The following is a 14,917-nucleotide window of genomic DNA, read 5'->3' as shown; positions in this document are numbered from 1 at the left end:
ACAGCCCAAGTAATAAGTTAAATCAACTGGTTATTCTGTTACTAACTTTGATTTAGTACACTCAGGAATAAATAAAAGGCACAGTCAAATCTTTCACTTGTTGCAACAAGCCTGTCTGATAAACAATAATAAAAAAATTAATATTTAAAATAGTTGATATTAAAATCTAAGACAACCACAAAATATGATTTTTTGTGTGAATAAAAAAACTGGAATGCATTTACTAAGTAAGTTAGATTAGACTTGTGATTATAAAGCTTTGTATTAATATTGTCATTGGTAATTCCAGCCTACAGAATGTTACAGATTACAGATATAACTGTGATTGTGTTTTTTTATACAATATCTTAGATTATTGTTGATAGAGTTGGTGTTCAGCAGGTGAAGTAGATGCCCGGTTTCCTTCTAATTTTCTTTAATGCCTAAAAAATAAATCACCCAAACTGCTGCTTTCTGAAGCATGATATTAAGAGGAAATGATCTTTGGAAATCCAGGTGGAAATTATGATTATAAAGCTGCTTATGATTGGAAAAAAAGGAATTAAGATAAGATTGAAATAGTGACATGAATTTATAATGGAGCTCAAAAACATACCACTACAAACAGTCCGTCCATTTAAATGTATTTAGGTTTAATTTTAAACTTCAAAGTGAAATGCCCAAATGGTAATACCAAGTTGCCAGGTAATAAAAAAAAACTAGCATGCAATTGCAAAAAAAGTCATTATTTTCCATTTTTTTAAGTCCTAGGAGTTTTGATGATAAAAATGTGTCCATTTGAGAGTTTTAGACAGACATCGTAGACATTGGTAAGAAAGAGGGCCAAAATCAAGTCCAAACAATATTTTTTTGAGCTTTGGTTATTTCCACAATTTTAGAAATTTGGGGCAGGACTTTCAGGATTGGAAAGTTTCTGATTAGAGCCCGACCGATTAATTGGCGGGCCGATTAATGAGGATTCTGAGACAAAAAATCAGGATATTTCAGGCAGGCAGAGACTACCACACTTCCTAGGCCCTTCTGACAGTAATTCCTGACCCACTGTCTTCTCTAAAACTCTGCCTAATTTACTGTAACCCTCCGGATATAGCCTGAATTTCAATGAGAGTAACTTTTCACCTTGTTCAGTGAAACGGCGAAGTCATCAGCAGTCTAAGCAGTAAAAACCTGCTCACTCCTCTCTCTCCTGCCATCGTGAGCATGTGGGAGAGTCATTGCAGGGGTCGATTGGTGATGCATATGTAGCTGCTCCTCTTTTCTCACTCTCATCCATTATGTATTAGAGAACGAGCAGCAAGGAGGAAGCGGAAGAGGAGGAGAAGGTCGTCTGCTGCCCTTTAAACAGAGAAGTAACATTTAGGACTTACAGTAACACAGCAAGGGAGGAGCTATTTTTAGACTTGAACAGATTCTTATAAACAGGAGGAAAGAACAGAGATGCAAGATTTTGTCCGATTAATCAAATTTGATTTTAAAAAAGGAATGGGAACAGCCATATCTATTCCTGTTACCCTGTTTACTGCCAAACCACTACCACAAATACAAACAAGCACAAGGAATATGGTGACTTTATACTTTAGCAGGAGTGTGCTTTCTCATGCCCTGCTATTTCTGTCTTTTACCCACTGAAATTTACACGTTTTAGTCGAAAAAAGTGAATGAGTTGAGAGTTTGCTGCACCAGAAAGCAGGTCAGTCGTCTTTTAATCTTCCGAGTTAACACAAGGGCATCATTCTCAACTTTGTAGGCTGTAAGAGCTGATCTAAGATTAGTAGATTTAGCACATTATTACATAAACTCTGAGGCATAAAAGATTCAAATACCCATCTTTTTTTTAGCAACATGACATGACCTGAACTAGATCTTGGATGGAGCCTTTTGCTTTATTTCTGCAGATAAAAAAAAGCATCCTTTCAGAGTCCAACTTTCAACATATCTGCTGCAGACATGATTTGAAAAAGGTTATATAAATCACATGAATAAACCTGACGCGTCTCTTACCCACTGCTGCATGACTTCTCATCCTCTCTGCCAATTATTACCGTACCAGTCTCATCACGTGAAAACTGAATCCTCCACACTTTTAATATGCAAATGCAAGAAATCCTTTTCAGAGCCTTTGGCCACCCCCACACTCTGAGAGATTAAATTGTTCTCCCTGATTATTTTGCTCCACACTTAGATTAAATTTACAGCAGTGAGCCTCCAGTGTGCTTTAATTTGTGACTCTGGGTTTGTGACTCTAAATGCACTCTTTTACTGATGTTTGACTACATTTAACCAGGAAATCGTGTAAATAATTAACACAATGTGCGTGCAAAGGAGGGGACGATACAGTAAAAGGGCCAGCATATGGTGGTGATTTTATTGAGGTGGGGGATCAGGAGTTATGGCTCCCTGGGGTCCCACTTACATCTATTATTCATGTTTTAGAGGGTCTGATAGCCACTCAGCCTATGTATGGCCACAGACAGGCTCAGGGGTCCTTTATTTACCTTTTATTTTGGTCTGCATCCATGTTTTCGTTGATGCATAACAGATAAATGTGTAAAAGGATATTTTAATGTTGAGTTATTAGAGGCATTTTCTCTTAGTAACTGTAAATAATGAAAATGGCCCTGTGACACACTGAAACAAACATTAAAACATTACTTATTACAGCAATATCCAGCTGAATTTATGGCTTTATTTGGTACTTTCACTCCTCATAATTCTTATTCACGTGCAGCAGTTGAGCCTCTTTATAGTGGGCTATTAATCACAGCATTTAGGGCCTTAAATGACCACATCAATAAAATGAATATACAGTAGATCTAAATATTCTTTGACCTCTTTGTGCTTGTAAATTTTTTACAGGAGATAAAGGTGCCCTAAAGTCACTTAAATTAAACTGGGAGCAGTAAGATACTAACTGTAATGTATTTATAATTAAAGACAGTTACAGTTTGGGTTTGTTTTCTGCAGATATCGGTTATTAAGTCCTCAAATTGTCAAAACTAGTGTCAACAATGCTTTTTGCAATATTCAGAGTCTGTAGTGAGATAAGAAAACATATAAGTCTTACAGTTTATAAGATGGAGCTTTCTGATTTGCTCATTTCTTCTGATAGAAAATGAAATGATGAATTGATCAGTGGAAAATTTGGTTATTAACTGATCTTTGCTCCATTAACATTTACCAGGACTCAAGCACTGAAGCAAGGACCCTATTGAAATTGAAGGAATTATTATTAGTTTGATTATTCCACACTTTGAAATGCCATTATGGGGACCTAAACCGGCCCCAAAACTCACCAAATTTCACAGCTTGTTTGGTTCTGGGAAAAAAACCCTTTGTTTTCTGGTGGTTTTGTGCATGCCGATAAATGGCCCCAAACGGCCCTTTGGCCCTGCCCACTGGATTGATTTACCTGTATGAAAATTAGATCACATGTGTTTCATGACTCCATGACAAAAAATGTCCGTTAGTACCTTAGTCTAAAATTTCCAGGAGGCGCACTACAGACAATTTTGAGTAAATTTCGTAGTTTTTTGGCCATTTCACAAGTTTCACATATTAATTTAATCGTCTAACTTATTGTTGCTAACCTGGCACACTAGATGGACTGTTTGGCATAGCTAATGGGATTTTTCACTCTCCTCAGGGCAGATAACCTCGCAAAGCAGATGGATTCGCCTGTTTCCGTGTTTCTCACTGGCGAATCCATCTTGCAAAACTCCCCTCTGAACCGTTTGGGCCTGATTAGAAAGTGACAGGACAAGTCAGCGCCGAGGGGCAGTACTTTTGGGCGCAGCAGAGTCATGACATAAGCAAGCAGCAGCAAGAGGCCGGTGCAATTATGGTGGAAGAGATTAGCATGGATGCTGCTAAAGCGCCAGTTTTATTGGAACTTGACAACTTTTCTTCGGTAAGAGAAGAACAAAGAACAGCAGTGAGTTGTTTTCTTTTCAAAAATGACAAAAGTCGTGTACTGAAATGTCTACAGTTGCCATGCTTCGCGTTATCTGTTTCTTTATGGAGTTTACTCCTTCGGTAGCAGCTACATCACGTGCTTTGTTGCTCTGATTGGCCCGTAAAGATGTGCCAGACAGAACGTTCATCTAATCACCCTTCGATTTTTTTTTTCAAGGGCTCTGCCCTTTCCCAAATGCCGTCTATGAGTAGTTTACCAGATGGATGTGTAAAACAAATGCATCTGGCATGCCAGGTTACAGGGCAGAACCTTTCAAAAACAAATCTCAGAGAGTTATTGGATGAAGAGTCTGTCACATTTATTTCAGGCAGTGCAACTAAATATGGCAGAATAGATTTACACTGGAGTAGAGTAACTACATGGTAGGAGCTCAACAGGAAGTTTCTGTAGTTCTTTTCAGGATTCTTGGAGCCAGTTACTGACTCAAACTCTTGCAAAGCTGGTGAGAAGAAGCACAAAAACATGTGTTCTCCAAGAAAAGTTTTCAATGTGGTTCTTTGCGCTTCTTTTTTTGGAAGTAGGGGGCAGGGTTGCCTTTATTACACAGGCCATCCAGCGAGAGAGAGAGGAATAATAGGGACAGAGAACGGGGAACACATGCACCAAACATGTGCCAAGACTTGGAATCAATCCTGCAACCTGTGTGTTGAGGACTATAGCCTCAGTATATGGGCACCTGCTCTACCCACACCTGCACCCCGCTCTTCTTTGATAAAGATGTTGTCCAGTTCTGCTTTAGATTTATCAAATCTCTTCACCAGCTGCCATTGGTTTCGTGCGTGCAAAACTTAACCCTCACCAGAAGCTGCTGCCTTTCTCCCGTCAAGTGATGCTGATTTATCCAGTCATTCTTTGACTGTAAACAAATGGATCATCTTTGCAAGATGGATCCAACTGATGGCAGACAAGGAATCTGGTCAATGCATTGGCTTTGAAAGTTTACGATGTTGCAGCTTTTGTTCAAAAAAGGATTGTCAACATTCTTGATACTTTGACGCCGTGTTTTTGAACTAAACAATCTGGCATTCTTATGAATGACTGTAAAAGTACTGAACCTCAAAAACAATGCATCTTTATTTGTTAGACACATTGGAATGAATCGATAAAAAAATTGCAAGTAAACTCTTAAACTGTCTTAATTTCACCAATAAATTGTGTCCATATGTGCCAATGTATTTGTACAATTTAGACGGTGTGCAGGATTTGAATTGCAGATTTTTGATTGTTGAAAACTTGTAGTTTTACTTTTTTTTAACCTAGGACTTCTATTTTTATTTACTAATGTTGCATTGAAGTTTAAAGTTATGATGTCTTGACAGCTTTACAGTGTGTGAGAACAGCATGCTATGCAAGCCATCATTGATGACAAAATCAGGTTTTTTCAATGGATTCCAAACAGGCCATCTTAACAGCATACCAGCAATGCAGCACAAGGCAGAATGATGCAACACACCATCTTTACCCCTGCACTCTGTTTCTATTTACTGCATGGGTTGACATTGATGAGGAAAGTAGATCTAAAGCACCACAAGTTTACAGCAAGAATCAAAAGCTATGTAATACAAGGCCAGATCTGACACTTGCAAGCTTTCAGGACATGCTATTGGTTGAAAAATTTACCTGGAGTAGGTAGGGTCCTGTTGTGTAACATGGATCTGCCTATCAGGACTTGATTCAGTGTAACTCTTGAGTTTGAAGCATGCAGAAGCCCAAAGCGTCTTATAAACAGAGTCTATATTTGAAACAGTTACATACCAGTTCTTTTTTTGTCTTGTTTCTCTAGGTATGGAGGGGCACCCTAGCCAGGATGAGATACCGACGGATGAAAGCAGCCCTTATCATCCTGCGAGCATACCGACGCTACAAAGTCAAGTCCTACATCAAGGAGGTGAACCGACGCTTCAAGAACGTGCGATCTATGAAGGACTACGGCAGACATGTTAAGTGGCCAACACCTCCGAAAGTCCTGCGGAAATTTGAGGAAGCTCTCAGGAACATCTATAACAGGTACACAGACAACCTGCAGTGTTTAGACACGGATATTTTACCTTAAAATTGAACATATGTTGGAAAATCAAAGGGATACTTATAACCAATTAACACCGGTACAGATCAACAAAATCTTGAATCTTAGCAAGTGGATTGTTCTTATTTAAAGTAAAAAATGTTTCATTACTCTTGTTAAAATCCAAATTTACCAGGCATGCCAAAATAAAAATTTTATTTTATGATATAGCAATAACAAAATCATGCCAAGAAGTGTTTTTGTACTTGAAAAAGTATCTGCCGATGAAACAAGCAAAACTTCTAAAAGTCTCCTTTAATAAAATGTACTAAATTAGTGTGTATACCTCAATTCACGATACTAAACAAGTAAAATTTTGCTAGTTTCATAGTTGTAATGACATATTTTTAAATGAAATAAGAGAAGAGAATTGCAGTCTGATCCTAGAGTTTCACTGTACTGAAAGCAGGAAACTGTGGCACTCTGTGGAAATGGGACGGATGCCATATCTTTAATATCTAACAGTTCAAATCGAACTACATTCCAGTGTTTGACAATAATCCAGCTGCTCTCATATATGTAGTTAAAACAGAGCTAGATCATGAGCCCTTTGAATTCATGTCAAAATTAAAACACAGACTGGTGGGGATTCAAAAGTAATTGAAAGTAGAGACAGGAGGGAGCGTGTAGCCTCTGGTGTTATTTCACATCCAGATGTGTCCATTTGAAGAAACTTCCACATGTTTCCTCCTGCCTCTGGCTCACACTGGGCATTGATTTCTCGTCCTCCTTCAAAGACTCATCACTGCCTTTCATCCCAGTATGTTTGTTTGTTTTTCCTCATTTGAAGCCGAGCACAGTAAGAAAACCGGCTTCCTACAGAATGATGTTGCCTGTCAGGACCCGTGAGTGAAAGGCCAATAAGCTGAGCACAGCTGGGGTCTGCGGACTGAAACGTCGAGGCCCTGTTCAGTCGTCTTAAAAAGGAAAGTCGATTTCCTCCGCTGACATTTTTCCTTTTGTGTGTTTTGATGCGTCTGCCTCCAGGTGGTGGGCGTGGACGATGATCAAAGGCCTGTCTCCAGAAGAGGCCCTGCAGGTGAGAGCCAAGGTAGCCTGCCTCGAGGCTCTGAAGGGCCACAGGGCTGATTTAGGTCTGCAGAGAGCCTGGGAAGGAAACTACCTGGTGAGTAGGTGGTCTGGAAGACGTAAATAACAGTGATATGTGCATCTTTGCATTGCAAAAAGAAACAAAGACAAGTTTAGAAAATAACCTGGTCCAATCCATGCACACTTCACATGGAAATTTGATTTTCTACTGAAGCCCTAAGCATACATACATTTTATTTCACCCTTTTATTCTATGATTAGTCAGTCGTAGTTTTTTCCTCAATAGTTTGACTCTTCACTCATTCTTGGGATAACAGTTCTGTTTTTTTTTCCTGTGATAATGAGTTAATTTTTCCCAGAACCATAAGAAAACAAAAATGAACTTAGTCTTTTCTCACAAGAAATTAGAACCATTATATAATTCATAGATGCATATACTTTTGTGACTTCCATAGCTTAAGAGCTTATGAAGAGAAAATGTTATCAGGCTTATTCTTTGTGAAGCAAGATTTTCAAGGTTACCCATGCATAGATAATTAATGCTATCTGGCTTTCGGTGCTTCTGAGATACAAAAATTTGCTTTTTATTCCAAATTTGGACAAATCCAGGCTATCTGTTTTCCTTGTTTCTAGTTTTTGTGCTAAGCTAAGCTGACTAGCTGCTTTGGTGGTGCAATTATATCTACTGCATGGACATGAAAGTGTCAGTTCTCATCTTCTAAAACAGTGGTTCTCAACTGGTGGGTCAGGAACCAAAAGTGGGTCACAAAATGTGTGCCAGGGAATAACCAAGCAAGATTTCAACTTATTTATCTCAGTTTCTTTCAGTAACAAGTAGGTATTGATGAAACAAGATATTGATGAAATTACCAAATTTCCATGCTATCTTGGGAAAATGGGGTAAAATTAAATGCATGCATACATTCCCTTATGTATTGCTCTTCTTTTGAAAATTGTTATTTTGGCCTTGCTCTTTGATTGATTGTGTATATCCATTTAGAGTCCAAACTGCCACATTCATTATTGGATAAATTTTAGTGATTTAAAATTTTCTAAAATTTGGGTCACCATTTCTCTTGAGGAGGTGGTGATGAGTCCTGATGTCCGACCAGCTGAGAACCACTGTTCTAAAACTTGGCAAAGCTTGCTTGCCAATGTGGTATTCCTTTTTCTTCAATATCCAGTACTGTGCAGAACTTTTAGGTGTGTTTGGGCAAAAAATTGAGGCTGAAGTAAGGTATGGATGTGGCCAGTAAGCTAACTAAAGGACAGGAAGGAGGATAGACACAACCCTGGTCGTGCTCTGGATGTACTTGCATATTGCCAGGGGCATGAGAAAATAATCTTTTTTAAAAAATTACAAAGTCTAGACCTTTAAGGTGAAGTAAGAGAGCTGAATGTGGCTAGTAAGCACAGCCTAGAGAACTGTCCAGATGGGTTGCCACAAAACCCATTTCAGGAGCCTGAAAACTGCTGGTGTATTGCCAAGCTTTAAAAATGTACAAAAGAGATGCTGTTGAGCATGACCTTTTGAAGCTTGTGTCTACCCCAGGGCTGATTGTTGTGGCACACTCAGCCCTGCAGTGAACCATATCTAAAACTCATGCAGATGACTGTTTATTTATGTTTTGCTTATTTGTGATTGGCTGGTGACCATCATACATCAGAAATCTTTGTGCTGGAATGAGAAAAAAGTGTTTGGTAGCATGCTGTTTATCACTTTGCCTGAAACCTACCCCCAGCAGGGCTTTCAGGCATCAGAAATTATCATAAAAAATAGTCAGTCTTACAATGATGTCTCGTTTACTTCTGTGAGTAATAGAGAGATTGATATTCAACCACTGTTATAATACTCCTGAGGACTTTATAGGTAAATTAACCAGAATGCTGGGAAAAATAAAGCAACAAAGCAAATGCACAAAACAGTCATCCCAAAGCAACAAATGTGTAAAACAATCAGCATGGTTGCACATTAAGGACCCAGGCCCAGATCCAAGTACAACTGACCCCAAAGCTTGATTCCTTTTGGTCAGTGTAAGTGCAAGTGGACCGAACCGGATAGAGAGTTGTAGAGGCAGCTCTTGACATATCTTATATGTCATATCCATATAGCCTGGACCCATTCCATCCTCTGAGCTGTAGGGTAGATGTTGTATTATGACAGGGACTGTTGTTTGCATGTCCAAAATGATAAAAACATCTATAGAGGCCTGCAAGATGGACTCAGATCTCCACATGGAGCTTAGATAAATGTTGACACAAGTGGTTCTCATGATTGCCTCTTCTTCTTTCTTCTTCTTGATGGATTTGCAAACCATGCATGCATATTCACCATCTACTGTATCAGACTATGCATATAGACAGGTGTGCTTGAACAAAAATGTCACTTAAAACACGGCATAAAACACGAAGTTGCTACAAACATAGGCCAACTTATCCAAGGTCATGCAGCACATAGTCAGAGAAGGTACTAATAGAATACACAGTTAAAATGCTGAGACTATTCTTTGTCTTAAAGTTTAGCTCCTAACCATGTAAACAGACTCACGTTTAAATGTTTTTTGCAGTCTGTGAGGGAAATGAATTTTTCAGTGAGAGTAATTTTAACTTGAAACCAAGCTGAAAAAATGCACATAAAGAGAGGAGCTCTTTGAAGGTTATTAAGCCTCTTTAAATTTTGTGCTTCAACTCTTTTCTGTTTCCTTTTCGGCCTCCAGAAGCGAGACAGTCCTGACACAGCGTCGTCGTTCACACTCGTCTCCAGCGAGCTGCAGCGGAAAGACAAGTTCATGAGGGTTTTATTCTCCTGCAACGTGCGAAAGGTAGGAGTCCTTTAGGGCTCCACTAACCACACACACAGAGTCACCACACGTACTCGTCTGCACAAACAAACAAACAAGCCATGCTGCTCCTGCCCGGCACATTCTCCCTGCAGGGTGTTTGGATGTTCGCTCTGATCCTGCAGTGTGATTAATGAACAGCTTTGTGTTTCCCAGATCAACCGTTTCCACAAGGCGGAGGACCGGACCGTGCTCATCACCGACCGCCACCTGTACAAGATGGACCCCCTGAAGCAGTACAAACCAATGAAGAGCATCCCGCTCTACAACGTATGATGCAACTTTTACTTTCACATTTCTTAATTTATCTCAAACAGGATAGTAAACAGAGTGCATTGATAAAATCTTCGTTTAACAACATTTTAGTGCAGATTTTCACAGCAGAGCAGGAGTCTAATGTAGTTACTATAAATGCAGAACTGATCTTCAACGTCAGAGAGGTTTGATGAAAGTTTGAGCTGTAAAATGTATCCCACACTTGAGCAGCTTTAAAATGAAATATCCTATATTGTATTACTCAGAAAGGCTGCTTTCTTAAAGTGTTTTTCATGTCAAAATATTCATGTATGAACAACAAGGTAAATGAGTTATTTTTAGCCTGCATTAAACCTCAGTAAACACAGTCACTCTTTTGAAAATTTGTAGGAAGTTTAAGGTAGCCTGCCTTTGACTTTAAAATCTCATCAGTCATACTTGAGTCCAAGTGGATTATTGCAGTTTGAAGAAAATCCCTCAGAGTTCATTAGTTATCAAATTCACAAGAAAGGGCTGATCTTGAGGCCTAATGACCTTGACCTTTGACCTATGACCTACAAAACTGAATCAGTTTACCCTTGAGTCAGGGTGGTTTCACATTGAGGGCCTAGGTTCGGATCTGAGCACAATTCAACCCCAAAGTCCTGCTCCATTTTGTCGTTGTGAATGCAAACATGCCATATTTGGGCATTCTGGGCCCGAAAAAATCAATGCACAGTGAGTACAAATCAAGATGAAAATGTACAACATCTTCAGTATGATCCAGTTCTAACAACTAAATACTGCTGGTCAGTGTTTGCTGTCTGATCCTAAAACAATAAACCACAGGCAGAGACGTGTTTTAATCCTCAGCTATAAGAAGTTCATAAATTAACTTCAGTAATCAGTGGTTAGGATTTACTCTATATTATGGACTATACTGCTGCTGGGGAAGATTAATTACAAAGACTATCTCATTATGCTCAGACTTTACTGAATATCAGCTTGAGAGCTCTTAGAGTCAACTCTAATGGAATAAAATGTATGAATGGTCCAGTTTAATTATTGAAGATCCAGTGAAGTAAAAGGATTATGTTCCATAACCCTCCCATACTGTACAGTACTATGAATTTTTGTCCATTTAAGCCCACTGTAGAGGGCTATATGATGCTTTTAAAAGGCCAAAAGTGAAAAATATGTTTCAGATGAACAGCATGAGCATGTATATGACATATGACATTACATCAGTATTCAGGTAGCATGTTCCTGAAGCTGTGTTTGAGGTGACAGTGCTCTTATCTCTCTCCACCCTCTTATTGTGTAGCAGCATGTCAATATGCACGGATCGCATTCAGCTCCACAATTGGCTGGTTTTAATTCATGTTCAGTCTGTGATAGGCCCATTAAGGCTGCCACATGCACCCTGCACATAAGCCTGTTTCTATGGTAAATGTGTCCCTGTGTGTCTGATTTTATGTGCATGTTGACTTCATGATACTTGTTTGTTTTTTACAAGCACTGATGAAACTTGCTGCATTTAAGGTTTAATTCTCTCTTTTTAACTTTAGTTTATCCTTTTTTATATTTCCTCATATAAACGTGAATTAATTGCATGTCCTTTTCAATAATACCCTTTAGTGTGACCTGAAAAGGCAAAAATAGTTTGAGGTTTGAGGACATAGTCATGTTCGCTTTCTATTTGAGAGTTAAATGCAAAGATTGATATTTTTCTCATTAAAACTCCAGTTTGTTGTTTTGAGGTTTCAGGTAAAAGAAACAACGGTAGGAAATCAATTTGCCTGTCTTAGAAAAATTCTTGGAAAAAATACAAAATTATTGTCTGAAAACTTCAGCTTCTAAGGAGATTAAAACAGTTGCATTTAAGGAGTAAATTAAATGGACTTGCCAAGGGGTTTGATCCTCTGTTAGCTCCTATTTTTATGTCAATATTTCCCCTTTTTTTAGCTGTAGCTGCAAATGTAATATATATTAAAAAGTAGTATCAATCTTCTCATCTAATTTCTTTGCAAGCCCTCCATAAACAGTAGGAAATTTACTAAATCTACTAAATTTGCAAAGCTGAGTAGGGAAAAAAGGTTAATCAGCATCACTGGTAAAATTTCTGCCAAAGAATAGATTTTTGCAACACCATCATCACTGGTAAATGCAGGCATTGTGTTGTAGTATATACAAGGCATAACTGATGCCATACCATTAGCATGGCAGAGTGATATGTGACAGACAACAGCTCAGGCAGAGTCCAGTCATCAACTAATCTGACACACCAGACAGACTATTTCAAATATCCATTGCATGGGTATATTTCACGTTATTCTGGGAAAGATCCCATAGAACTTTTCAGAAGATTCTCTGAAGGTGATTGGAGGAACTTTCTGTCACATTCATGACTGGCCAATCAGAGCGACATAACAAAATGACGTTGTGCGCATGTGCTACTTTTGAGCTGATAGGTTACCGCTGCTGTAGATCTTTGATGGCGGAGCTTCTCTATGAATAAAATTAATGCCAAGGCTGGTCAGGAGATGTGCAAGAATGTCTTCTCTGCCAAGACAAGTTTTTGGTGGGACTCTATGCTCTTGTTTTTAAAAAGAAATGCTAGATGCAAGAGCATGGAACCGGTAGCAAAAAACCTGCATTGCAAAATAGTGACAAACCCAGAGGCTTTCTGGATTCAAGATGAAGTACTTAGTGCAGACGTTTAAGGCCATTTGTGGCCCATTTTTACCAAAAACTCGCTAAATTCAGGGGAGAAACTGTACCCATCTGTTATGCTGTATAGCCAAGCTTCCATGCCGGTACAACCAGCAAGTCCTTCTTAAAGAAACAATGCTCACTGAAGTCCCTGGAGGCTAATGCCATTTCTACTGCTAGGTACCTCATATGGCCCAACTTCAAAAATTCTGAAATCTCCTTTTAAAGGTAAACATAAACAAAAAAAATAATCCTGAATTAGACTTTTAAACTGATTTTGCTGCTGAAGGTAAATGAATCTTCTTTAAGACAGAAAAAGAGACATGAAGCAAGCCTCTCCTGCTCTGATATGACTCAAATATTGCTTACGCAGTCTCCCTGCTCCTTTGACCTTGGAGGTGAGCCTGTGATGAGAGAGGAAGTGAAGGTGTAATACATTAATCTCTGAGGCGGGGACGCCCCCGTCGTCAGCCGATATGAGTGAGATATGAAGCTCTGTGTGCAGTGACGACTGCGACACGGCGCCCTGGTGTTCAACCTGGCAGAGTGACAGGAGGGAATTAGAGACACACCTGAAGTCTGAATGTCTGCAGCTGCAGGTGAAATGTGGAGATGAAGACCAGACAGATGGTGGCAGAGAGAGAGAGCAGCGTGAGTTAGAGGGGTTTTTAGTCATTGTTCATTCACTGAGACACACACTGAGCTGATGGATGAGGCTCATGTGGCATATGGAGAGCCATCAGTGTTGTAGGAGGATGGGGCGGCCCGACTTGAGGTTTGCAGATTTAACACATTGGGGATGACACAAGTTTTACACTTGACACAGAGATTAGCATTTTGAAATGTGACCAAAATTTGCTATTGGGTGGAAACATTTTTCACCTTCTGACTCTAATATCAAGAACAAGCAATGCTTTCTAGGATTTCTTGCACCACAAGAAGGTCAAGTTGAGGTGGTGCTGATCAGTGCATCTCTACTTGATTCGTAAAATGTCTAGTGGGGCCACATCATAACAGAGGTGTGTTGGTTAGGAGTTAACAGTGATGTAAAGAAATTCTTGCTATGGTAATTAAAAGTAGGATAGGTGGCAGGAATTTATTTTTAGAACATTTTTATACTGGAGTAAATTCATTTTAATCATCTAAAATCTGATAGTACAACTTAAACAAATAATTTAGTTTGTAAACTCAGTTTTGATCCACATTGGAGGGTTTCCAATGGGGCTGCCAGGATTAGAGTTGTTGTAGTTCCGATACCAGCATTGAAGGTATTGACATCAGTGAGTACACGTGTTGATGCACCGATCCGATATCGTTTTAACTTTATATTTTGCTTTGTTTAGCCATCCTAAATGTTAGTGTTATTAACCTGAAATCAGTTCCTCCTAGCTGCAGAAAAATCACTGCATGCAAGAGCTACCGTTTGAGAGCAGCAAAGAGGAACCAAAGGATCCACTGCTGCAGCAAAGTTTGGAGGCTGCGTGACAGTTTTTCTCTGAATGTTTGTTAAAAACCTTCCAAACCAGTGTTGTCATAAACGACAGGAAGTGACACAGTTTATTAAGAGTTAAATAAAAATAACTCAATAACCAAAGGTAATGTCTTACTTGCTTTTCCTCTTGAAGCTAGCCATTGTGCCATCCTAATGATGCTCTCCATGCCTCTGAATCCCTTGTGGCAGCATTTCTAGCAGACATGGAACTCAGGTGACTTTTCGGGACTTTGAATATGAAATCCACACCAGTAAACTCGATATTAAATGTCTTTTGTCCAATTTTAATCAATTTACGATCATTTATTACGGCTAGCTTGAATGCTAACCATCATATTGTTTTCCCTATGTGAGGGTCTGTCAACCAGTGGCATTGTGGATTGTTTAAAACATCTGAGAAATGTTGATAACTTTATGATTCATCTTTAAAGTCACCACCTTACCATCATTTACTTCCTTCTTACTTGTGCCCATTCTTTACTCGGGAAATGTCAAACTCAGAGTGAGTCTGGAGGTGAAAAGGTGCAAAGGTGGGTGAGAAAACATGCAGA

At 39.1% G+C, this 14,917-nt stretch overlaps 1 protein-coding gene across 1 annotated transcript in view; it reads left to right on the top strand.

The window, feature by feature from the left end:
• myo1d (myosin 1D) overlaps positions 1-14,917 on the top strand; it is a 195,779-nt gene that overhangs the window by 111,535 nt on the left and 69,327 nt on the right. The window contains exons 17-20 of the mRNA XM_041815097.1: positions 5,757-5,980; positions 7,026-7,164; positions 9,806-9,910; positions 10,085-10,198. Of these exons, the coding sequence (XP_041671031.1) occupies positions 5,757-5,980; positions 7,026-7,164; positions 9,806-9,910; positions 10,085-10,198 (582 nt within the window). The remainder of the gene's footprint in view (positions 1-5,756; positions 5,981-7,025; positions 7,165-9,805; positions 9,911-10,084; positions 10,199-14,917) is intronic.

Source organism: Cheilinus undulatus, linkage group 20 (genome assembly GCF_018320785.1).
Source record: "Cheilinus undulatus linkage group 20, ASM1832078v1, whole genome shotgun sequence".
NCBI lineage: Eukaryota > Metazoa > Chordata > Actinopteri > Labriformes > Labridae > Cheilinus > Cheilinus undulatus.
Note: the sequence above shows the minus strand (reverse complement) of the source record. Positions and strands in the feature narration are given on the sequence as shown.